The sequence below is a fragment of the Enhydra lutris genome, unplaced genomic scaffold (assembly GCF_002288905.1).
Source record: "Enhydra lutris kenyoni isolate GAN:26980312 unplaced genomic scaffold, ASM228890v2 scaffoldscaffold32, whole genome shotgun sequence".
In the NCBI taxonomy this organism is placed as follows: domain Eukaryota; kingdom Metazoa; phylum Chordata; class Mammalia; order Carnivora; family Mustelidae; genus Enhydra; species Enhydra lutris.
In genome coordinates this window covers 8,631,175-8,658,154 of record NW_019154116.1, presented here as the reverse complement: position 1 = coordinate 8,658,154, position 26,980 = coordinate 8,631,175, and the positions used below count along the sequence as shown (strand labels likewise).

The 26,980-nt window shown below is 46.0% G+C and overlaps 1 protein-coding gene across 1 annotated transcript in view; it reads left to right on the top strand.

Annotated features, from left to right (window-relative positions):
- LOC111153440 (catenin delta 2) overlaps positions 1-18,074 on the top strand; it is a 1,010,962-nt gene extending 992,888 nt beyond the window's left edge. Inside the window, exons 21-22 of the mRNA XM_022512459.1 lie at positions 3,750-3,823; positions 17,814-18,074. Coding sequence (XP_022368167.1) covers positions 3,750-3,823; positions 17,814-18,074 — 335 coding nt within the window. The remainder of the gene's footprint in view (positions 1-3,749; positions 3,824-17,813) is intronic.
- The last annotated feature ends 8,906 nt before the right edge of the window (positions 18,075-26,980 follow it).

Sequence of the window (26,980 nt, the reverse complement as noted above, 5' to 3'; positions counted from 1 at the left end):
GAGAAGGTGATAGCAGAGGAGGTGATAGAAGAGGTGCAGCTGGCGATTGTGGAGGTGGTGATGGAGGAAGTGATGGAGGAGGTGAAGGCAGTGATGTGGAATTAGAAGTGGTGATGGTGAAGGAGGTGATGGTAGAAGATGGTGGTGATGATGGAGGAGATGGTGAAGGTGGTGATGGTGGAGGTAGAGTTGGTGGGGGGGAGGTGATGGTGGAGGTGGTGATGGAGGAGATGAAGGTGATAGTGGAGGAGGTGACAGAAGAGGTGGAGATGGTGATGGTGGATGTGGTGATGGAGGAAGTGATGGAGGAGGTGAAGGTAGTGATGTGGACATAGGAGCGGGGATGATGGAGGAGGTAATGGTGAAAGATGGTGATGATGATAGAGGAGATGGTGAAGGTGGTGACAGTGGAGGTAGAGTTGGTGATGGTGAAGGTGGTGATGGCAGAGGTGGTGATGGAGGAGATGAAGAAGGTGATAGTGAAGGAGGTGACAGAAGAGGTGGAGGTGGTGGTGGTGGTGGTGGAGGAAGTGACGGAGGAGATGGTGAAGGTGGTAATGGTGGAGGTAGAGTTGGTGATGAAGGAGGTGCTGATGGTGATGGAAGAGACAGTGATGATGGGAGAGGTGGTGGAAGATGTGGTGATGGAGGAGGTGGTAATGGAGAAGTTAGCGGCAGTATTGGTGGAGGAGGTGATGGTGGAGGTGGTGATAGTGGAAGTGGTGATGATGGAGGAAGTGGTGATGGTGGAGGTAGAGTTGGTGCTGGAGGGGTTGGTGATGGAGGAGGTGTCTACTTACTACCTTCCACAGTGGCATGAATAAGCGCCCAACTAACCAGTGGAAGCCCCGTCTCACACAGGAATGGAAAGGATGAATGGCCAGCTCTGGCTCCACGGCACTTTTGCACGTGCCCGTCATTTCAGCATTGACATGCACATCAGATTTCTCGTGTCCTCCACATCAAGAGCAGTACTTGTTCCCATTCAAAAATATCCAGGGGAGGCTTACGGTAGAGTACATTGAAAGATACCTGAAAACTGCCGTCTCCCTTGTTTCTAAGACATCAGAGGATGTCCTACCATTTCCCCCAAAGAAAACACTCCCTCTGCTATGAGAAAGTCGTGGGAAGCTTCACCCTCAAAACACCATGTGGGACGGCTTAAAGGGAGAACAGGTTCTTGCCAAGTTTGAATCTCGTCTACTGAGCCCTTAGAAATGCAGATTCATCTAGGTTTTTTTGTGCCAGGCTTCCCCCACTCACCTTCTCTGGATTCATTATCTAGCTGAGACAGAATCTTTCAAAATGTCTTCTCCCTTAGTGTTCTCTTGCCATCGTGGAACCCTCAGAAGGCCAGAATCAGCTGTTCATTCAGGCATGCAGGCTGGCGAGAGCTATTGCTCATGGTCATGATTCCCCGGGAACATTACGTGTTCAGAAGCATGCATCAGGGGAGGGCTGTGTGATCCCAGCAGCTACACGGCGTGACTTTAAAATTCACCCAGGGGATTTTGCCCTCCCATCTGAGCTTCCCAGATGCCTTTACATCAAATGGTCTAGCCCGTTTGTGTCATTCTCTCTTATGCCTTATTAAAGCCATTCTCATCTTCCGTGTGTTGATTCAGTTGGCGATCGGGGCTTATACAAAAGAAGAAAGGCATTTTCTTACATGTGTCCTCTTAGGTCAGACGTACAAGGGCAGAGTGTCCACGAAGACACCTGCTTCATGTGTTTGCAAAAGCCGCAAGTTCAATCTCGGCTACACACCCTCTCTTAAACAGGTGAAGTGGACCAAAGGGCAGGAGGGAAGAACTTCTAATAGAAGCATCTTTAGCTTCTAAGGAGACAGAGAGAGGGGCACAAGGCTCTAATAGTACATGTTCCAGCAAATAAAAAAATGCATTTTGTTCCAAGTAACAGAAAAGAGAAAACCACAAAATTTCACCCTGCAATGACATTTTTCATCGGCACATTGCAGTGCTTGAGGACATATATTCTCAGGGTTACGCTCCACTCATTGCCTCAGCAAATAAAGCCCTGACTCTGTGAGCATCTGCTGAGGCCAGGTGCTGTCCCAGACGCCAATGTACTGGTGAAGGTGGCAGGACAGACCGATTTCTGACCTCCCGGTACATCTGCTGTCATAGGTGAAGGGAGGTGCCGCGCGAGGTAGACAATAGAACGAGCTCACCACCAAGGTAGTACCACGTAGGGTTGTGTATGATGGAGAAGATAAACAGGTTCAGAAGACACAGGGTCCCGGGTAGGCAGGGCTGCTCTCAGGAGCTTGAGCAAGAGACTGAACCCCAACAGGGAGAGGCAATCCAGAACCTGGGGGAAATGAGTTCCAGGGAGAAGGATCAACAAACCCACATCCCGGAAGCAAGTCCGGCTGGCCCGGGTCCAGCAAGGAAAGAGGCGGGTGTGGCTAGGACTCCCCGGCCAAGAGAAAGGAGGGAGATACTGCAGGAAATCAATCCAGGCCCAATCCTGCGCCTCGTACCTTGGCAAGACACTCACTGCAGTGACATAATCCTGTCTGTCCAGCAAGATGGCTTGGCTCCTGGGAATGGCGAGGGTGGAGGAGCAGGGTCGGTGGGGTGGCCACTGGGCTGTTAGGGAAGATTCTGTAGCTGGCAGGGGTCCAGGAAAAATACAGACAGGAGCTATGCACACCCAACCAGAGAAGATGTCAGGGGGGCCTTTAAAATTCAGAATGGGCCCTCAGCTCTCACTTTCTTAAGCACAGATTTCCAAGAGGACTTTTCCTGCACAGGAGTTAGGTGCTTTAATTAATAGTCATGGGTAGAGTGATCGATATTACTGACCTTGGGTCTCTAGGAACTGTATCTGTAAGATAGTAGCTAGGGTGCGTCATCCTAGTTTACCATTCCGTAGATACTGGAAGCAAAAGATAAGGCTTTCTTAGTTTCTGGAGTGTTTTATACCCCCACTGACACTTGACAGTTCTTTCCAGAACATTCTTAAATCATAAAAACGATTACAAGGGGAGTAGCATCCTGGGCCCTTCCTCTGGGCCTGTGGCATGACCCTGAGGATTCTGAAGATTCTAGGGGAGGAAGGGGGCAAACCCTGCCCGTGCCTTTGAAAGCTGCTGGCCAGCAGAGCAGACCCTCCCTCCTTTTAGCTAGCCTGCAAGCCAGTCTCAAGAGAGGGGCGGCTCCTGTCCCCGTGTCTAGCTGGGTTCCAGAGCTGCAGCCCCCCAGGCGTGCCGGACAGATGCCGATGGTGCTTCCTGCCCGGCCTTTGGGCCTTTGCGAAATGAACTGTCTGCGTGATGATTAAGCACTCTGTGAGCCCAAATTAGAAATTTCATTCTTGTCATTCTCCAGCTCAACTCTAAGTCACTCATAAAGATGCCTGCATGCCTCAGTGCGGGAGACAAGCTTTTATTAGCCGCCGGTTCTCACCAGAGAAGGAGGCGAGAATCCTGGCAAGCTTCCCATCTGTTTGCTGACCGGCCCCAACCCTGTCTGCAGTCTGAACGTGACTGTAAGAGACTCCCGGGCTCTGGGGATTTGATAGAACCCCTAACTGTTCTTCTTTCTTATATCTGCATATCAAATGAAGAGTCCAGAGCCAAAGGATTCTCCCGCGTGCCATGGCACTTGGAATGCACCCCGAGAAACCAAGCTCTGTTAGGGCAAGAACTTGCCCCGATCACCATTATTCCTCACTTGAAACCTTGTCTTCTTTGCTAATACTTTCTGTTTCCCTCTTGTTTTCAGCTCAAAACACTGGAATTTCAACTTTGTACAGGAATTCCTATGGTGCGCCCACTGAAGACATCAAACATAACCAGGTAGAGGAGACGGGCACGTTTGGGTCCATTTTCCCCTTTGACTTGCGTGAAATATCCTGGAATTGGAAAAAAAATAAATTAGCTCCTACATAGCCTACGTAAAGGACTGAAAAAGAAAATCACATTCCCTGCTGCTGTCCACTCACGTTTGCCACAGCGTGTGTGCGTGGGGTCCCGGCAGTCACTAGAATGGCTTCAAGTTTGAAAACGGTCTTTGATTTCACTACAGCCACTCGCTTCGTTGGGTGGTAGCAAGCAAGTTGTCTACCAGGACCCAAAACAAAAAGCTCACATACATGAGTAGAAGAGTCTGGTTTCTAGATAATGTTGTGTGATTACTAGACAGGGATTCGTTTGCTCCCGTAACCCAGCCAGTTCTTGTTTGGAGGAAAGCATTCGTTACACATGATAGTTACTAATAAAATAGAGATGACACGTTCAAGAGTGAACAACTAAATGGGCGCATTGAGGAGTGCCTTGTTGCTCAGTCTAGTTGGGGAGACTGGCAGCGTCAGTGCCCCAAAGGAGCTTGTTGGAAGAGATTTTTCTCGGACCCCTACCCCTAATCTATCTGATGCAACAAATGCATCAGAGTTGCCTTTCATCAAGACATTTAGGTGATTCATGTACATGTTTGAGGAATGCTAAGAGTAGCCCCTTCAAGAACTGGGCTAAGTGTGTGTGTGTTTGTCTTCTTCGGCAAGCATTTGCTGGAGGCTCTTTTCTCTCTCTCTCTCTCTCTCTCTCTCTCTCTGTGGTTTTGTGGGAACTGTAGAAGCAAGCGGCACAGCCATGGCTGCCTCATTGATGGATAACTTCATTCGTTTGTCCCTTGTAGTGGTCACTACAGAGAGACAGGCATTCCTCGTAACTGTTGGCTGCCAGTAACCATTGCCAGAGCTGGCTTCTGTAGATGCTCTAGATTCCCGCCCTACATCAGGAAAGTTGGGCTGAAAGATACATCGGAAAGCTGTTTGTTTGATCAAAATAACCAGAAGACAGGAAACATGGGGGGAAATGTGCTGGTTTTTAACATTTCTCAACACCTGGCTGTAAAGGAAAGGGACCTGCTCCTAGTAGATAGAGTATCTTGTGTAGGACCATTTCCAAGAGAGGAAGGAGGAGGACATGGAGAGTATCTCCTCGACCTTAAATTACCTTTTTTTCTGATCACTCATCAACAGGAGAAATGGTAGTAGGTAGAGGGGTGATGCCATTGCTTTGAATGTTCCAGGCCATACACAGCCACTCTGGAAGACATCTGGTGTTGTCTGCAAGGCCCTGGTGAAAGCCCAGACCCCGTGGCCTGCCTGACACGTTGCTAACATCTACTTCACCTCCCTCAGTTCTGGTCTTTGCTAAAAGCAAAGAGGTCAATGAATAAATAAATAAGTGCATGAGCGCTAGACAAGGGCTCACCAGGGGTGGCCAGCAGCGATCTGCATATCAACATGCCTACTCAAACACAAAGGAAAACGGGAACAAAGTGTATGGGAAATGCCAATTTCAATTATGAAAACCAACCTTTATCCTTTAGTAAATACCAGGTACAGTGAGAATTGTCTATAGCTCTTAAAGATATTGGTCAGGATGTGATCGGACCCTGACTTTGCATCCAAGAGTGCAGGAGTTTTCTTTAGTCTCCGCAGGTTGAGAGAAGCTCATTCTAAGAATTGGCTTATTCTGTATCGGCCTTTCTCTCCCTGGATTCCACTGTTGTTGGCAGTGAAGACATGCGCTGGTGTGGCCCAGAGGTCCTTGGCAACTTATAGGATGGCTTACTTTGGTTTCCTTAAGACTGCTTGCAATCTAGATTTATAGGATGGTCCCCCAGTGGCTCTAAGGGGCACATTCTTTTTACCTGAGCCTATGATGAACAATTAAGCAAATTGAAATTAATGCGCTAAGATGGCATCCCTGCTGGGAGAGTAAGCACGACCTAGTGTGGCCTTTTCCCCAGGGTGCCCCAGAGTGTACTCAGACTCAGTGGGAATTGTCAAGGCCATGGTGCCCCAGGCAAATGCTGGGAAGCCCGGCCTGGATAGAGTTCAAGCTCGGCGCCCCTTGTCAACACAGGGGAGATGCTACTGGCAGGCCACCGGTTGAGCTGAGCTCCAAGGTGATAGCTCAGGGCCACCATTATTCCCTGAGCAGTCCAGCAGAGGGAAGTAGATGAGTGGACTATTAACCCCATTCTAATATCAAGCAACATTTTAAAATATCCATTCGAAAGATCTGGTTTTTCCCTAAAACAAGTTCCAAGTAAATCCTTATGAGACTGCAGGCAACTCTGGTTGGTTACTGGAATCAACTTTGGCTCTCCTTTTAGCTCTCCTTGCTGGGAATCTGGAAGGTATGACCACCCTAACCATTCGAAAGAGGAGGAGATGTGGTTCTCTTCCAGTTGGACAGTTCTAGAGACAACCTTGTGCACAGCCTTCATGATTTACATTTTCCGGCCACGTGGGCAGGGCCAACACTCTAGATGGTTGGAATGCTTTCGTTTTTGGCACTTTCCCAGGTTAAAAATGACCTCCCAACCTCACAGCTAGTAAAAGACCAGCTTGAACAATCTAACCGGGAGGGGTGTGCCAGGGTCCATTCCATTTCAGTGCTTGATGCCTGTCCCCTGCTGAGGGCTCCAGTCTCCTGGCTGACTTGGTCCCTAGCTGGGCCTGACCAGCTTCATAGAGGAGGCTGGACAGCCACTCATCCCCAAGAAGAAGCATTGCACTGAGGGAAACGGGCTTGAGGTAGGCCTACAAGAGGAGACAAAGGCAGTGGGAGCTGGGAACGAGGCCCCAACCCAGAATGCAATGGCCAAGTGAGGGTCCAGGGCGATAACTGCGAGCCAGGCTTTCCATGACTCAGTGGAAAGGGAGCCAGGCAGCTACTCAGCTGCAACACTGCCCATGACACCACCTGGGACTCCAGCCTCATCTTCATTGAATTCTGAGCCTCGGCACTCCTAGAGGAAACAGCCCTGAGTGTGAAGTAAGCTTCATGGTCCTCAGTCTGTAGGTCTCCAATCAACTGCTTGCAGGCATCATTTTAAGAGTTAACTACCTCAATTCTCCCAAAATCCTACTGACCTTCTACTAGTTTATTCCCTACTTATAAAGAAAACGTATGCAACTATATCTATAACTTAGTTATAATGTGGATAACCGTATCTAGCAACAGAATTTTGTGTTCATAAACTAGAGATAAAGGGGTTTGGTGTTTTGATGACAACCATCAAATTATTACATCAAACAGCATCTTAAGGTCCTGGTTGGTGTCCTCAGTTTCACTGCCAAGTGGGCAGAGCAGGTAAAGTTGTCCCCAGAGATGAGGAAATTTGTATCTCTAACAAGCTTCCAGGTGATGTTGAGCTGCTGGTCTCGGGACTAGACTCTGAGAACCACGAATCCTTACCTCGCGACCTTTTTCATTGTCTATTAACAGCCTGAGTCTTCAGCTTTCGCCCTATGGTGAAGTTTGGATGATGGAGGAAGTGGTGATGGTGGAGGTAGAGTTGGTGCTGGAGGGGTTGGTGATGGAGGAGGTGTCTACTTACTACCTTCCACAGTGGCATGAATAAGCGCCCAACTAACCAGTGGAAGCCCCGTCTCACACAGGAATGGAAAGGATGAATGGCCAGCTCTGGCTCCACGGCACTTTTGCACGTGCCCGTCATTTCAGCATTGACATGCACATCAGATTTCTCGTGTCCTCCACATCAAGAGCAGTACTTGTTCCCATTCAAAAATATCCAGGGGAGGCTTACGGTAGAGTACATTGAAAGATACCTGAAAACTGCCGTCTCCCTTGTTTCTAAGACATCAGAGGATGTCCTACCATTTCCCCCAAAGAAAACACTCCCTCTGCTATGAGAAAGTCGTGGGAAGCTTCACCCTCAAAACACCATGTGGGACGGCTTAAAGGGAGAACAGGTTCTTGCCAAGTTTGAATCTCGTCTACTGAGCCCTTAGAAATGCAGATTCATCTAGGTTTTTTTGTGCCAGGCTTCCCCCACTCACCTTCTCTGGATTCATTATCTAGCTGAGACAGAATCTTTCAAAATGTCTTCTCCCTTAGTGTTCTCTTGCCATCGTGGAACCCTCAGAAGGCCAGAATCAGCTGTTCATTCAGGCATGCAGGCTGGCGAGAGCTATTGCTCATGGTCATGATTCCCCGGGAACATTACGTGTTCAGAAGCATGCATCAGGGGAGGGCTGTGTGATCCCAGCAGCTACACGGCGTGACTTTAAAATTCACCCAGGGGATTTTGCCCTCCCATCTGAGCTTCCCAGATGCCTTTACATCAAATGGTCTAGCCCGTTTGTGTCATTCTCTCTTATGCCTTATTAAAGCCATTCTCATCTTCCGTGTGTTGATTCAGTTGGCGATCGGGGCTTATACAAAAGAAGAAAGGCATTTTCTTACATGTGTCCTCTTAGGTCAGACGTACAAGGGCAGAGTGTCCACGAAGACACCTGCTTCATGTGTTTGCAAAAGCCGCAAGTTCAATCTCGGCTACACACCCTCTCTTAAACAGGTGAAGTGGACCAAAGGGCAGGAGGGAAGAACTTCTAATAGAAGCATCTTTAGCTTCTAAGGAGACAGAGAGAGGGGCACAAGGCTCTAATAGTACATGTTCCAGCAAATAAAAAAATGCATTTTGTTCCAAGTAACAGAAAAGAGAAAACCACAAAATTTCACCCTGCAATGACATTTTTCATCGGCACATTGCAGTGCTTGAGGACATATATTCTCAGGGTTACGCTCCACTCATTGCCTCAGCAAATAAAGCCCTGACTCTGTGAGCATCTGCTGAGGCCAGGTGCTGTCCCAGACGCCAATGTACTGGTGAAGGTGGCAGGACAGACCGATTTCTGACCTCCCGGTACATCTGCTGTCATAGGTGAAGGGAGGTGCCGCGCGAGGTAGACAATAGAACGAGCTCACCACCAAGGTAGTACCACGTAGGGTTGTGTATGATGGAGAAGATAAACAGGTTCAGAAGACACAGGGTCCCGGGTAGGCAGGGCTGCTCTCAGGAGCTTGAGCAAGAGACTGAACCCCAACAGGGAGAGGCAATCCAGAACCTGGGGGAAATGAGTTCCAGGGAGAAGGATCAACAAACCCACATCCCGGAAGCAAGTCCGGCTGGCCCGGGTCCAGCAAGGAAAGAGGCGGGTGTGGCTAGGACTCCCCGGCCAAGAGAAAGGAGGGAGATACTGCAGGAAATCAATCCAGGCCCAATCCTGCGCCTCGTACCTTGGCAAGACACTCACTGCAGTGACATAATCCTGTCTGTCCAGCAAGATGGCTTGGCTCCTGGGAATGGCGAGGGTGGAGGAGCAGGGTCGGTGGGGTGGCCACTGGGCTGTTAGGGAAGATTCTGTAGCTGGCAGGGGTCCAGGAAAAATACAGACAGGAGCTATGCACACCCAACCAGAGAAGATGTCAGGGGGGCCTTTAAAATTCAGAATGGGCCCTCAGCTCTCACTTTCTTAAGCACAGATTTCCAAGAGGACTTTTCCTGCACAGGAGTTAGGTGCTTTAATTAATAGTCATGGGTAGAGTGATCGATATTACTGACCTTGGGTCTCTAGGAACTGTATCTGTAAGATAGTAGCTAGGGTGCGTCATCCTAGTTTACCATTCCGTAGATACTGGAAGCAAAAGATAAGGCTTTCTTAGTTTCTGGAGTGTTTTATACCCCCACTGACACTTGACAGTTCTTTCCAGAACATTCTTAAATCATAAAAACGATTACAAGGGGAGTAGCATCCTGGGCCCTTCCTCTGGGCCTGTGGCATGACCCTGAGGATTCTGAAGATTCTAGGGGAGGAAGGGGGCAAACCCTGCCCGTGCCTTTGAAAGCTGCTGGCCAGCAGAGCAGACCCTCCCTCCTTTTAGCTAGCCTGCAAGCCAGTCTCAAGAGAGGGGCGGCTCCTGTCCCCGTGTCTAGCTGGGTTCCAGAGCTGCAGCCCCCCAGGCGTGCCGGACAGATGCCGATGGTGCTTCCTGCCCGGCCTTTGGGCCTTTGCGAAATGAACTGTCTGCGTGATGATTAAGCACTCTGTGAGCCCAAATTAGAAATTTCATTCTTGTCATTCTCCAGCTCAACTCTAAGTCACTCATAAAGATGCCTGCATGCCTCAGTGCGGGAGACAAGCTTTTATTAGCCGCCGGTTCTCACCAGAGAAGGAGGCGAGAATCCTGGCAAGCTTCCCATCTGTTTGCTGACCGGCCCCAACCCTGTCTGCAGTCTGAACGTGACTGTAAGAGACTCCCGGGCTCTGGGGATTTGATAGAACCCCTAACTGTTCTTCTTTCTTATATCTGCATATCAAATGAAGAGTCCAGAGCCAAAGGATTCTCCCGCGTGCCATGGCACTTGGAATGCACCCCGAGAAACCAAGCTCTGTTAGGGCAAGAACTTGCCCCGATCACCATTATTCCTCACTTGAAACCTTGTCTTCTTTGCTAATACTTTCTGTTTCCCTCTTGTTTTCAGCTCAAAACACTGGAATTTCAACTTTGTACAGGAATTCCTATGGTGCGCCCACTGAAGACATCAAACATAACCAGGTAGAGGAGACGGGCACGTTTGGGTCCATTTTCCCCTTTGACTTGCGTGAAATATCCTGGAATTGGAAAAAAAATAAATTAGCTCCTACATAGCCTACGTAAAGGACTGAAAAAGAAAATCACATTCCCTGCTGCTGTCCACTCACGTTTGCCACAGCGTGTGTGCGTGGGGTCCCGGCAGTCACTAGAATGGCTTCAAGTTTGAAAACGGTCTTTGATTTCACTACAGCCACTCGCTTCGTTGGGTGGTAGCAAGCAAGTTGTCTACCAGGACCCAAAACAAAAAGCTCACATACATGAGTAGAAGAGTCTGGTTTCTAGATAATGTTGTGTGATTACTAGACAGGGATTCGTTTGCTCCCGTAACCCAGCCAGTTCTTGTTTGGAGGAAAGCATTCGTTACACATGATAGTTACTAATAAAATAGAGATGACACGTTCAAGAGTGAACAACTAAATGGGCGCATTGAGGAGTGCCTTGTTGCTCAGTCTAGTTGGGGAGACTGGCAGCGTCAGTGCCCCAAAGGAGCTTGTTGGAAGAGATTTTTCTCGGACCCCTACCCCTAATCTATCTGATGCAACAAATGCATCAGAGTTGCCTTTCATCAAGACATTTAGGTGATTCATGTACATGTTTGAGGAATGCTAAGAGTAGCCCCTTCAAGAACTGGGCTAAGTGTGTGTGTGTTTGTCTTCTTCGGCAAGCATTTGCTGGAGGCTCTTTTCTCTCTCTCTCTCTCTCTCTCTCTCTGTGGTTTTGTGGGAACTGTAGAAGCAAGCGGCACAGCCATGGCTGCCTCATTGATGGATAACTTCATTCGTTTGTCCCTTGTAGTGGTCACTACAGAGAGACAGGCATTCCTCGTAACTGTTGGCTGCCAGTAACCATTGCCAGAGCTGGCTTCTGTAGATGCTCTAGATTCCCGCCCTACATCAGGAAAGTTGGGCTGAAAGATACATCGGAAAGCTGTTTGTTTGATCAAAATAACCAGAAGACAGGAAACATGGGGGGAAATGTGCTGGTTTTTAACATTTCTCAACACCTGGCTGTAAAGGAAAGGGACCTGCTCCTAGTAGATAGAGTATCTTGTGTAGGACCATTTCCAAGAGAGGAAGGAGGAGGACATGGAGAGTATCTCCTCGACCTTAAATTACCTTTTTTTCTGATCACTCATCAACAGGAGAAATGGTAGTAGGTAGAGGGGTGATGCCATTGCTTTGAATGTTCCAGGCCATACACAGCCACTCTGGAAGACATCTGGTGTTGTCTGCAAGGCCCTGGTGAAAGCCCAGACCCCGTGGCCTGCCTGACACGTTGCTAACATCTACTTCACCTCCCTCAGTTCTGGTCTTTGCTAAAAGCAAAGAGGTCAATGAATAAATAAATAAGTGCATGAGCGCTAGACAAGGGCTCACCAGGGGTGGCCAGCAGCGATCTGCATATCAACATGCCTACTCAAACACAAAGGAAAACGGGAACAAAGTGTATGGGAAATGCCAATTTCAATTATGAAAACCAACCTTTATCCTTTAGTAAATACCAGGTACAGTGAGAATTGTCTATAGCTCTTAAAGATATTGGTCAGGATGTGATCGGACCCTGACTTTGCATCCAAGAGTGCAGGAGTTTTCTTTAGTCTCCGCAGGTTGAGAGAAGCTCATTCTAAGAATTGGCTTATTCTGTATCGGCCTTTCTCTCCCTGGATTCCACTGTTGTTGGCAGTGAAGACATGCGCTGGTGTGGCCCAGAGGTCCTTGGCAACTTATAGGATGGCTTACTTTGGTTTCCTTAAGACTGCTTGCAATCTAGATTTATAGGATGGTCCCCCAGTGGCTCTAAGGGGCACATTCTTTTTACCTGAGCCTATGATGAACAATTAAGCAAATTGAAATTAATGCGCTAAGATGGCATCCCTGCTGGGAGAGTAAGCACGACCTAGTGTGGCCTTTTCCCCAGGGTGCCCCAGAGTGTACTCAGACTCAGTGGGAATTGTCAAGGCCATGGTGCCCCAGGCAAATGCTGGGAAGCCCGGCCTGGATAGAGTTCAAGCTCGGCGCCCCTTGTCAACACAGGGGAGATGCTACTGGCAGGCCACCGGTTGAGCTGAGCTCCAAGGTGATAGCTCAGGGCCACCATTATTCCCTGAGCAGTCCAGCAGAGGGAAGTAGATGAGTGGACTATTAACCCCATTCTAATATCAAGCAACATTTTAAAATATCCATTCGAAAGATCTGGTTTTTCCCTAAAACAAGTTCCAAGTAAATCCTTATGAGACTGCAGGCAACTCTGGTTGGTTACTAGAATCAACTTTGGCTCTCCTTTTAGCTCTCCTTGCTGGGAATCTGGAAGGTATGACCACCCTAACCATTCGAAAGAGGAGGAGATGTGGTTCTCTTCCAGTTGGACAGTTCTAGAGACAACCTTGTGCACAGCCTTCATGATTTACATTTTCCGGCCACGTGGGCAGGGCCAACACTCTAGATGGTTGGAATGCTTTCGTTTTTGGCACTTTCCCAGGTTAAAAATGACCTCCCAACCTCACAGCTAGTAAAAGACCAGCTTGAACAATCTAACCGGGAGGGGTGTGCCAGGGTCCATTCCATTTCAGTGCTTGATGCCTGTCCCCTGCTGAGGGCTCCAGTCTCCTGGCTGACTTGGTCCCTAGCTGGGCCTGACCAGCTTCATAGAGGAGGCTGGACAGCCACTCATCCCCAAGAAGAAGCATTGCACTGAGGGAAACGGGCTTGAGGTAGGCCTACAAGAGGAGACAAAGGCAGTGGGAGCTGGGAACGAGGCCCCAACCCAGAATGCAATGGCCAAGTGAGGGTCCAGGGCGATAACTGCGAGCCAGGCTTTCCATGACTCAGTGGAAAGGGAGCCAGGCAGCTACTCAGCTGCAACACTGCCCATGACACCACCTGGGACTCCAGCCTCATCTTCATTGAATTCTGAGCCTCGGCACTCCTAGAGGAAACAGCCCTGAGTGTGAAGTAAGCTTCATGGTCCTCAGTCTGTAGGTCTCCAATCAACTGCTTGCAGGCATCATTTTAAGAGTTAACTACCTCAATTCTCCCAAAATCCTACTGACCTTCTACTAGTTTATTCCCTACTTATAAAGAAAACGTATGCAACTATATCTATAACTTAGTTATAATGTGGATAACCGTATCTAGCAACAGAATTTTGTGTTCATAAACTAGAGATAAAGGGGTTTGGTGTTTTGATGACAACCATCAAATTATTACATCAAACAGCATCTTAAGGTCCTGGTTGGTGTCCTCAGTTTCACTGCCAAGTGGGCAGAGCAGGTAAAGTTGTCCCCAGAGATGAGGAAATTTGTATCTCTAACAAGCTTCCAGGTGATGTTGAGCTGCTGGTCTCGGGACTAGACTCTGAGAACCACGAATCCTTACCTCGCGACCTTTTTCATTGTCTATTAACAGCCTGAGTCTTCAGCTTTCGCCCTATGGTGAAGTTTGAAGATCTGTAATGGGCAGCTGTTTTCCTTGTACTAGTGATCAGTCCAGTTTGTAGGCAAACCCTGTAGGGGTTTTGTAGGCAAGATCTGTAATGGGCAGCTGTTTTCCTTGTACTAGTGATCAGTCCAGTTTGTAGGCAAACCCTGTAGGAATAAACAGTTTTCTGTGTGTGGGTAGTGAGGGGTAGAGAAGTGGCAGGGTCCTTCCTAATTTAAACTAAACATCCTCCTATTGGGGAAAAAGTTCAATAGCGATGACTTTATGGGAGCAGGAGTCATAGGACAGAGTGCCAAGAACGTGGACCCCAGCCAGTAACCCTACGTGAGCTGGCTGGTGGCACCCCCCGACCCCAGAAAGGATGCTGCCTTAAGGCAGAAGCAGGCAATAGCCTCAGGCTCCTTGGGTGTGTCAGGGCTTCTCTGAACCCCAGCAGACACACAAATTTGGAATATACCACTGCTGTACCTTGTTCTGCTTCCTTCATAGAAATCTGCTTTATGCGAACAGTGGAACATAAAAAATGCATTTATTTTTAACTCCTCCATAAGGAGGGCTTATATTTGAGAGCATTTTATCTAATTTTGAATACAGCCAACATTCCTACAATGCAAATGTACATCCACAGTGAACATCTACACCAGGAGGCCAGTGAGCGAATTCAGTCCCCCCAGACAGTGGTGGTACCTGTCACCCAGTCCTGGAGAGTCTGTTTACACACGCTCTCAGAACTGCAGGACTAAACCTCAAGAAGGGGTTGACACGAGACTTTACAACCAATAGAGGTGAACTGAAAAGGCAATTCCTCAAGGTAAGAGATTAAAATACACTTGTGCCCAACCTAAAGACATCCACCAACCAGAGAGAAGATGGTGACACGAAGAAATTCGAAACGGGTCATGCACAAGCCTGAAAGAAGCAGCCACTGGGGGGGGGGGGAGCCGTGAGCCTTCAAGTGATATCCCCTGCAGACCTCTACCCCCAGCCACTGAGACCGACACAGAGAAGTGAGAGCTCTCCTAGGGTTCCCTTGTCCACTGGCCTCCCTTCTTATTATAGAGCCTAGAGTCAACCCAGTGAGGCTCACCCCCTGAGGATCGGCCAGTTTGGCTCCACTGAAACTGTGCTCATGTGGTGGAGAGAATGTGGACTTCAGAGTTGGCCGGACATGGGTTCAAATCCCGGTCTCACAACCCCACTAGTTGTGACATCCTGGACAAGTTTCTTTACCTCTCTGAGCTTCAGTGTTGTCATCTATAAAGGAGGGATTGGATGGATGGATGGGCAGACAGATGGATGGATGGATGAATGGATGGATGGCTGGATAGGAAGATAGAGAAAGGAGGGAGGAGGGAAAGGAGATATAGATGATAGATACACTTACATACATACATACATACATACATATACATATATAGACACATATGTACTTACGTATTGTTTAACCTTTAAATAGTCAGAAACATAAGAGGAATCTGTTAAGTGTTGGCTATAGTGCCCACTGACAGAGAAACACAGTAGACACTAGCTCCTTCCCATGTGATTTTTCTAAACCACCTGGCTCTAGCCCTCTGTATGCTCATTGTTTCAGTTTCAACACGTTGTTGGAGTGCCGTTCAGCATAGCACCCAGCTCTTCAAAGAACAGCACAGGGCACCTCAGCCTAGCCACGCAATTTCATATACCTGGTCTTGTTTAATTACAGACGCTAAAGATTAATTCCAAATGTCCCTCTCGTGGCCAAGCTCTTAGGCTAACAGATGTTTCACAGGTAGCCCGACACCTCACTCATCACCCTCCGCTAACTGGAAGTGTGGGACATAGTGGAGGGCAGCTATGATGAAGTTCACCACTTCTTTGAAGAACAGGTCAATTACTAGTGTAAATCAATTACATGTAAAAGAGGGAGTTTCACTTACTTGAGAGAAGAATTATGTGCGGGTCATTAGAAGCATTCATTTACAGGCAACGTGCTAATTACAAATGATTACCTATTAACTAGGACCAATTTCTATAGGACATTTCCATGCTGAGCCTTAGTTAAATTAAAAGGGAATTACTGAATCTGCTCGGAGCTGATCAAATCGTGTTTCGTTAAAAGCGTTCCATCATTCACACCAGACCTCTTCCCCAATTATTGCCACGAGCAGAGCTTCATGCATGACTGTATGATCTAGCTGTGGGGGGGGGGGGGTGTTCTGCTTACATGAGAGGCACAGTGCTTAAAAAGGGACCCCAGAGGATATCCAGACCCCCCACATATAAGTGCTAATTGTCAGCCATGAACACTCTTGGTCTTACTGTCCTTAAAACCAAGCAGAGGGAACTAATTCTTGACCATACATATCTCAGAGGCTCCTGTGACCCTGTTAGCCTTTTAAGGCCCCTGACATCAGAGAGTAATGTGCAAAGGACAAGAGGGCAAACAAGGAGTACAGGGGTGGGCTGAGGATCTCCGTAGAATCCTGAAGGCCCCTTTCTGCCAACCAAGAGCTTCATAATCCCACAATATTCTCAAATTCAATCAGTTCTTAATTAAACCAAGTTGGGAAACATGTCAGTCCTTCGGAGTATGTTATATTTGGAGTGGAGGCCCTCTTTTCATCATGTGCTTTTCTGTGTATCCTTTTGAGGCCATGGTCCCTGCTCACTTAGGTGGGTGTGATGGAATGGCCCTACCAGTGGGAAGCCTTCATCCTCCAGAGAGGTATTGATCACAGCCCACTGCGCCGGCAGGAAGATCCCCAAGTGACCATTAGACCTTGTACGTCTTCATTGTCTCTCTGTGTGGGATTGCAGCACCAGGTGTAAGAAAGCAAATGCAGAAAAGGAAAATCAACCACTCGTGTTCTACAGCTTCTAGTCTGTCCTCTTCCATTTAAAACAGATATGTAGCCAAAAAGTCCAGCGCTTAAGTCAGTTCCGCAATTCCTTGAAGAGCTAAACACTGAATTAACAAAGGGTCCAGCAAAACCATAAGAGACTCTTAATCTCACAAAACAAACTGAGGGTTGCCGGAGGGAGGGGGATAGGGAAAGGGTGGTTGGGTTATGGACATTGGGGAGGGTATGTGCTATGGTGAGTGCCGTGAAGTGTGTAAACCTGGCGATTCACAGACCTGGACCCCTGGGGCTAATAATACATTATATGTTAATAATAAAAAACAAAGGGTCCAGCAATGCCACTTTTAGGTACATACCCCCAAAACTGAAAGCAGGGACTCCAACAGGTACCAGAACACCCACATTCATTATAGCATTATTCACAACAGCCAACAGAGCAAACAACCCAAGTGGCCATCAACAGGTGAACAGATAAACAAAATGTAGTGAAATGATACAGTGGAATACTGTTCAGCCTTAAGAAAGGACGAAATCTTGTCCCATGCTACAAGGTGGATGGTCTTTGAGGACATTATGGTAAGGGAAAGAAGCTAGACACAAAAAGACACATACTAAATACTTCTCTGAATTGTCTGGAGTAGTGAAATTCAGAGACAGAATGCAGGATGACAGCTTCCACGGGCTGAAGCAAGGAGGAAAGTGGTGAGTTATGTTCCATAGGTGTCAAGTTTCTGTGTGAGGTGATGAAAGTTCTGGAAGCGAATACTGGTGATGGGCACACATCACCGCAGATGTACTGAATGCCACCAAATTGTCCATTTCAAAGCAGTCGAAATGGCAAATTCCATGTTCTGTTTTAGCATAATCATAATTTTTAATAAAGATTATGCAAGAATGCTGGCGTGTGGACCCAGGAACCAACTTTTGAAAGGAAGGGCAACTAGCAGCTCGCAGTGTTTGCAGACACACGGTGCTGGTGGTCGCGAGGGTGGAGGCCCAGCCTTCCTGGGAGGCTCGAGCACCTTGGGCATGGGGAGGCTGTGTCCGGGGAGAGTGAACCAGCCCAGCTGGATCTTCTTTTCTGTGCAGGTTCCAGCACAGCCCGTCCCACAGGAGCCCAGCAGGAAAGACTACGAGACCTACCAGCCATTTCAGAATTCCACGAGAAACTACGACGAGTCCTTCTTCGAGGACCAAGTCCACCATCGCGCTCCCGCCAGTGAGTACACCATGCACCTGGGACTCAAGTCCACTGGCAACTATGTCGACTTCTACTCAGCTGCCCGTCCCTACAGTGAACTGAACTATGAAACGAGCCACTACCCCGCCTCCCCCGACTCCTGGGTGTGAGGAGCGGGCGGCGCGAGGCTCTCCGGGAACAATGCATGTGCATGCATACCACAAGACATTGCTTTTCTTTTCCCCCCTGCAAATTTAGTTTGTTAAAGCCTGTTTCGTAGGAAGGCTGTGATAACCAGTGAGGACCTATTATGAGCTCTTTTAGAAAGCTAAATGAACCGAACGTTAGCTTGGAAGTCAGTAGGAAGCTGGAGTGATCCTGACCAGGACACTGTACAACACCTTTCTAGTTGGAGCTGTAGGGTGTGGTGTAAAAAAAAAGTGCTTTGCCTTGAACGTGGCGGAAGGCAGCAGAGGAGACGGGTGGGGTGGTGGGGCGTGAAGGTTACCGTTAAGCACAAGGGGCGGCGTAGTTCACACACGTTAGAGGAACAGCTTCTCACGCTTTGTTTTCTCTCTTCATCCGTTGTGATTCTAGGCTTCAAGTTGCATTGGGGTTCCTCTGTACAGCAAGACGTTTCTTGCCTTTTGTTAATGCATTGTTGTAAAGTATTTGATGTACATTACAGATTAAAGGAGAAAAACGCATCGTGTATATTCTACCATGCGTAGTGTTTCCTCATCTACGGTTCTAAATATTGCTTCGATTTCAAACTTTTGAAAGATGTATGGATTTCCAGTTTTTCTTCTCTTTTCTTTCTCCCAGTATGTTTTAACAAAAAAAATGGGAAAAAAAGGAATATTTAGCAGTATTGTTCGTTCTGATCTGTGAATTTGTTCGTGGCAACTAAACAAGGCATTCAGCAGTTTCTGACAATTAACATCCATCATTCCACACTCCTTGTCAACAAAGTGCTTTTTCACTGCCTAAAATTTTAGATGTAGATATTTGAAATAGATTTTTTCATTTATACCAGTTTTCTTTATGATGATACAGTGTTAAAAGAAAATAAATTACAATTGATCTGTCATCCATATTTGCTAAGAATGTCTATTTCCAAGGACCTATCTTACAAAATACACATTCTTGCTTGTGTGTCTGTGCGCGTGTGGGTGTGTGTATGTCCTCGTATGTGTAAAAAGGACCTGTGTGAGATTTTATTTTGGTAGAAGCTATTTCATCCGCTGTTCATCTTGTACAAGCTTTGTTTCTGGTTTTTGGTACCAATGTACATCGGTTTGTTCCTCTTGTACTGCATCTACTTTCTGACCATCTAGTGACTCAGGATATTAGGCCAGTTGAAGTGAAGTTATAGGATTTTCACACATTCACACATTCTTGGATACCACCTCTTTCTACAGGTCCATTTCCTTCCACGTTTTATGCCCTCAGAACACAATAAACCATGGCCAACTCAATAATTTCACTTTGGGGCCAATTACTTGAAGTATCAACAGAAAATGTAAGCTGCTCGCCTTATTACCCCCAAACTTTTTGTTCATGTGGCAGGGAGCAGTGGACCATTATGGATTAGATTATTAAAATTGAACTTGAAGCTAATGTTAGACTAGTGGTTAACAGAGCTAAGAAATAAGGCTAACCATTTAAAAGAACACGGGCTGTGGGTAAATTAGCTTTGCTCTCTAGATGCAAGTGACTGAGGCCAATAGGTGCCTAAGTAAATGTTAACTGTTCTTGGAAAAAATAAAAATTAAATAACAAAAGAAATTGGCTGCCATCTTCCTTTAAAACTTGCTCCCCTTCACGCTACACAGCTTAATTCAGCTCTAAGTCCAAAATCAGCGGTTCCTTCCCCAAATTTAACAACAATCAAAAGATTTTTTTTGCTCATGTGTGTTTTTGCAAGCAAAAAGCTAATTTCCCCGAATAGAGCAAGAGGCGGAAATTTACATATGAATTTTCCTACAAATTACCAGCAAGCTGAACCTTATTGCACCATTTCCTCCAGGACTCCACATTTTGGTGGGTTCCCTCACAGGAATGTTCCAGCCCCCGTGGAGAGAGAGAAATCTACAGCACTGAGAACAATGTGTCCACTTCATTCGTGTCATAGAATGAACTAGTGAAGTTCATCAAGGCAGATAGGACTCATGCGTAACCTCATTGAACTTGTCCAAAAGAAAACAGTGAGACTCCTTCCTGGCTGGATTGTGCACAGGGGAATTACTACATGTCCTAAAATGTCCTTCTAGCAGGAATTTCATGTTTCCTTGATGCTTTTGAGTCCATGCCTTCCCTGCATTTGTGACCTGGGAAGACCAAAGATGCCTCTGCGGCCCATGATTCTTCTGATGGCACGTTGTGTGGGGCTGGGATGACCAATTCAGCTGGGAGCCTCTGGCTTCAGAGGTAGAAGTAGGAGGAAGAAAATGAAAAATGTTTGCTGTTATTCAAAGCAATCCTCTTATTTTCATCCATACACGTATACATACACACAAATAAATAAGGAGAGAGAAGTGATTGATAGAAGGTGATAGATGATCTAGATATATGAGAGATAGGTAGGTAGACAGATCCTAGACAGATCGATGAGATGTCACATGAACTGTGAAATGACCTAAAGCCCCCAACAGGCTCCCTTGGTAGTAAAGGTTGATCAGCTGGTGATTTGTTATTCCTAACAAGGGCTGTATTGGATGAAAGCTTGCAGTGGCAAGAAACTTTTGTTTTTGTTTACATGGTACTAAAGTGACCAGGTCCGACACCCTGCACCCCACCCCTGGCCCTCTGCAAGTAGTTGCCTCTTGGGTCTACAAGAGCCTCCAGATCTTGAATTCTCTACTGAGATGGGAATGGTGTTTTTCAGAGCAAAGTAAGGAAGAAAAGGAACTAGAAATGTTTTTCCTCTCAATCCCTGTAGTGGGCCATATACATACACCCAATGCATTTAATAGGTTGTAAAATCTTGACATTATGTATGAAAAATAGACCCATTTTTTTTTCACTTGAGAGTTTTGATCACCAGGGACTGATGAAAGGAATACTTAAACTATTACCACCTTGAATGATATTAATATTTAAAAATAAGATCTTTTAATATTGATTCAGGTTTCATACCACACACTAATGCTTTCATCCAAATTATCAATTGGGAGTTTGACAATAAAATATCAAACAGGTTTATAAGAAATAGGGTGACATAGAATGTCACGTCACACTTGGTGCCAACTAGGTGAAGGTTAACCACTGATGACTCATTTCATACTAGCAAGATTCATATATTACAGAAAACAGCTGTTACCAAAAAAGCAATGTTAAATTCAATAGCAAAATAAATTTCAATTCCTTTGGTTTGTTTCTTCCACTTACTTCAGCTCCTCTTTGAGAACCAATTTCCTTTCAACTGATGATTCGATCCCTTCAAAGGGAAAGTGGCAGCTCTCAGGTCAGGATCTTCATTAAAATGTGATGGTCTCCATTCCTTGGACAGAGCTCGTTGGAAGACCTTATGCACATCAGCTCCTCTCAAGGCAACATACTGTTTTGTAACATGTAGAGTTAAACAGGAAGAGGGATCTGAGATGTGGGGATAATCCTTGGCCTTACAAAGTTGAGAGACCAAGACCTCCAGTTACTTACAAACAACAATGACCGCGCTCCCAAGCGATGACCTCACATCTTCTCCAAACCAGAGAACTAATACAAACACCTAGTTCAGGTCTGGCAAGGCAGATGCTTGACCTCAGTGTCTCCCGTCAGTTCCACAACAAGCCACCAGGCGGCACCTACTGTCTCATCAGCCATAGAGGAAGAAGGAACTAAAAAAAAAAAAAAAAACAAGCAAACCAACAAAGCACACTAGGAAATGGTGAAAGTGGGGTCTTAAGAGTTTAATCTTAAGACAATGGAATTCTTGACGTGAACTCCAACAATGGCTTCATTAGCATCACACATTGAACACTTTTTCACAGTATGTCTTTGCTTGGTTCCTCAATAAAATGAAGACAAATGCTTTGATGATGTGCCTGGCACTCTATTAGAACATGCATACATAAGAGAGACTTGTCACCCCAGGTGGTGCTGACAGCCATTGTGAGAGATGGTAGAAGATATACATAGTGCTCCAGACCTATTTCTCCACCAATGCACTCTTGGGGTTTGGGTTGAATAATTCTTTGGGGGAAAGGTGGGAGGCAGGGTGGGATACTTATCAGCATCTCTGGCCTCGACCCACTGGAGGCCTATAACATCACCATCTGCAGTTGTGACAATCAAAATTGTCTCCAGATGCTACCAGATATCCCCTGGGGGGCTCAAGCAGCCCCAGTTAGAACCACAGCTCCAGTGCAATGTACAAGATGCTTGTTGCAATTGAGCACAAGGATGCACTCCCAGCTGGGTGACCTGAGAACACCACAAAAAGAAGACAGTGTTTGGCTAGAACTTAAAGAATGGATAGACTTCTGATGAGCAATAATGGAAGCATTTCTGGAAGAACATGAGCCAAAAAGATGTGGAAAGTATAGAGAAATTGACAGGGCACAACGTGCAACAAAATTAATTTTAAAATGAGGAAGAGGGGGAGCTTGGGGAGAGAGAGAGAGAGAGGTCAAGCTGCAAACAAAGTTGAGGCTCCTGAAAGCCATATTACAGAAACTCTGAAGATTTTTCACAGCATCTTTGCAGACTCTCTGGGGGTGCATGGTGGTTGTAAAGGTAAAGTCTAGATCAGTGGCCCTCACACCAGGCATCAGAATCACCTGAAGTACATCTGAGCAATGTGTTCAAACATTCAGTATATGATTGGATAGGGCTGGGACTGGCTGAGAATTTTCATTTCTGACAAGTTCCCAACCATGCTGGGGATGGTGAAAGTTCATGGGCAACCAGCACGATGCCAAAGGACACAATAGCATATTGGAGGTGGGGTTTGGGGAGAACAAGACCAGTGCACTCTTGTCAAAATCAGAGAGAATGTCATAGGAAGAGGGTAGAAAGTGTCACTGGTGAGCACAGAGAAGGACAAGGAGGAAGACTACTGAGAAGAAGCCATTGAGTATGGTAATTTGGAGACCATGCAGGGCCTTGGTGTGTTGTTCCAATAGCAGGTTAGGGAGGGTATATACCGGGGAGGGGAGCAGAAGCCTGAGAAGCTTGGCAATGAGCTATTGATTGTGATGAGACTCTGGCCTGAGACAGTCACAAATGGAATGACGGCTTGTTTCAGGATAGCACTGGAAACTTGTAAAGCAAGGGCCCATGCTCAGACAAATGGTTTAAAAACAAACCCTTCCTTGCGTGCAGCATTTTCTTGCTTTCACTGTGTTTTAATGGTCATTCAGCTTGTCCTACCCACTACCACTATGTAGGTTCTTAATACAACCTGCCCTGTTTTTGAGATGAGGGGAGTAAGATGCAGTGATATCATGTAGCTGGCAAATTTTGCTGCTGGACCTAAAATTGAGGCTTTTCTACTAAAGACCATAATACCAGGATGCCTCTTTGAAGAAAGGTGACCTTCCAGCAGTCGCTTCAGATGGGATCAGGAGTCCATAAAGCAAAGGGGCCAGAGGTGGAGGAAAGCCTGATTCCCCAGGATCTACCCTTTACCCAGCACTAGTCCCACCATGTCTCAGGCAGTGGGACTCCAAAGTCCAAGAGGAAGGCTGTCTGCTGATCCCACAGTCTGTTGGTTCATCTTACATCTTACACAACCAGTGCCTCCCATGTCAATTACTGCTGCCATTGATTTCACTTCCAGATGTTCGTCCTTAATATCCCATCCACCTCCATCTGCTCCAACCTGCTTAAGCCTGAACTTCGTGGAGCCAACAAGATGCTTTTTTTCAGAAATTCTAGTTCGAGAGCATGTCTATTCCATGACCACAGCCTCCCCTAGTGACCAGCTCAGCAGAGAAGTCTGGCACCCATTTCCAAATGGCTGCCTGTCTTTATGCTCTCATACTAAAGAGCAGACAGCTATGAGATAACCACACAGCTAAGTCACAGAGCGGAGGAATGTGAACTGGCCATTATGGGAATTAAACCCAAATCACTGACCATGTGAAAAGTGAACTTGAGCTACATGAACTAACTTTTCGTGAATGGAAAAATTATCACAATACCACTGACTGTGTGTACGTATATGACTAACTCTTAATTATGAAGGATACAGTTGCAAATCATACACATAACAATTGAACAATTGAACTAAACCACTCCAAAAGTTAGTGGTTTTTCAAAAAGAGAGAGAAAAGGATTTATTTTGTTCAAGAATTTGCAGTCTGGACGGGGCTCCATGAAGACAGCTCAGTTCCATTCCACTCAGAATCAGCCACAGAGGTGCGAAGGCTGGGTTGGAGCCACTTAAAGGCTCAGTCACTTAAGTATCTAGCACTTCTGCTGGGAAAACTCAAGTAGCTGGGAGCAGGAAGAGCTGCAGCCCCTCAGGCATTCTGTGAACTATCTCCTCATGCCTGTCCAGCAGAGATGCTTCATGGGGTCAAACTTCTCTATTGTCTCAAGTTGCCCAAAGTCTGTCCCAAGAGAAAGAAGCCAGCACAAAATTCAAAATGCATTCTATTAGTCAATGCAGTAGCAAAATATTGCCCAGTTCCGAGGGAGGGGGGAGAAAATAGATTCTACCTCTTGATATGGGAGGGAGGCAAGATTCTGAAAGAGCATGCAAGATTGGAAACACTATTGGCTTTTTGAAAAAATCTTCTACAAAACTGATAACACTTTACTTTTCAAACTTTGATCAGGATTTCTTAATGACAAAAGCAATAAGTTTTACTATAAGAAGTTAAAAATTAATACTATAACTCACAAAATTGGGATAAAACAGCCATGTAATTTTGTCAGAAGGAAGGGTTTGGATCTTGGGTTTGTGTTTCCTCCAGCTGAATAAGAGCAAGAAAGCATGTGATTACTCTTGTTCCTGGCAGCCATCTTGCGACCATGAGGGGCCCAGAAAAAACTGAAGTTAAAGCTGAGGAAGGCAGGGTAGATATATAGAAAGAACCTGGCTCTCTTCTCAGAGCACATGAGAACCACCAAATTCCCCAGAATATTCCACAACAGGCAATCATTAAGTACTCATATCCACATTCTAGAGATTCTTCTCCTGCCCTTACATAGGAAGTAACCAAAGACTGATCTGATGAAAGCAATCTGATGATAAAGAGTTAAATATTCCCATCACCATTTCCTTAGAATAAAAGCTTACATATCCTAAAATTTAATAAAATAGAATTAATAATAAAAAAAAAAACTGAAGCATCAATTTTGGTAAGCATAAAGGCATTCCACAGACACTTTTTCTAGCCATTGTCCTAATAGATCTTATTTTTTAACCCTAGTAAAATAGGCTACAGATTCATAATTGAATGGGTTTGACATTTATGTCATTGCCTCAGTACACTATCAATATCAGATGACTTGGGGGTTTTAAGCAATTATGTTCTTCATATGTTCATGATCTGCAACAAAGAGAGCAAATAGAGGATGATTAAAGGCTTGGAAGAGTGAGGAGGAGCACAGGTCCAGTGTACTGGGCAGTGACACAGCTTTTCTCTGGGTTGGGCTGTCTTTGGAAATGCACAGTTTTGAGAACGGGAATGTCTCCAAGTTATATGGCACTTTACCACTTCTTCTTATGCTAGCAGACACCCCTTCCATTATCAGTGCAATGTAATTATCACCTTTCTTTTCCCAATTCCCAGCCCCACAACTTCTGAGATGAGCTCAGGAACACTGGTCCTTGGGACCCTCTGAAGATAAAGAGCATCCAGAACCTTTGCAGCAAATGAAACATTGATATAGATGAATGACTTCATCTTTTAATTGCCAGGTTCCCAAGGATAGGAGCTCCCCTGGGTCCACCAATAACTACTTCCCTGGTCCTAATACATTCAGGGAAGATTTCCAAACAGATATCCTATTCACTCAAAACCCAATATTCTGAAAGGAAGCATTACTTGTTTTCCTAAGAATTTTTAAACTTAAAAAGCAACAGCTGGCAATAACAGGACCTACGCCAGCATGTGCTAAATGGCATTGACAGAGTGCTGTCAGAACCTAGGAGAAAGGTACAGTAAACTGTTATGAAATGGACATAAGTGGAAGAGAAACTGTTTTTAAGTGGCTCCATTTTGTTTCAAACTGTACCACAGATGTTGAAAAAAGTCAGAAACGAGATTGGCAGTACCTTTTAGGTGGAAGTTCATTGGGGGTTCAAAGTCACTAACCCAGTTACTAAGTAACCTGAGCAATTGTATGCTGTTAATGTTGACCCTAGCAAATTTGGAAAGATAGAGCTGACCAGAGTAAGTAGGAGAGAAGATCAGATTTTGTAAACTGAATTGGACTATAGCAAGAAATTTTCCCATCTTGTTAATATGTATACATAGGTAGTATTTAATTAGGGTTCCCGGATTTAGCAAATAAAAATACAGGGCATTCAGTTAAAATGGAATTTCCAGAAAACAGCCAATGATTTTTTAATATGTCCCACACAATATTTGGAACATACATACACTAAACAATTTTTTCATTGTTATCTGAAATGCAAATTTAAAATCAGCCATTATTTTTCTAGGGAGTAATGTTTCATAGAAAAAATGAAAATAAATTCAAGAGAAGAAGAGGAGCAAGATAGCAGAGGAGTAGGAGACCGAAATATCATTGGGTCCCAGGAGTTCAGCTAGATAGTTATCAAACCATTCTGAACACCTACAAACTCAACAGGAGACTGAAGAGAAGAAGAGTAACAATCCTAGTAACAGAAAACCAATCACTTTCTGGAAGGTAGGACGAGTGGAGAAGTGAATCCGAGGTGATATACAGGAAGAAAGACCACTGGGGGAGGGGCCGGCTCCCCACAAGCAGTGGAGCAGTGGAGAACAAATTCAGAAGTTTTAGAACTCTGCTCCACCGAGGGACGTCACTCCAGAGGCTAAGCGGGGGTGGAGCCCTCACAGGGATAGTGTGGTCTCAGGACCCACAGGGAAGCAGAAAGACTAGGGGTGTCTGAGTGTGGCAGAGCTGCCAGGTA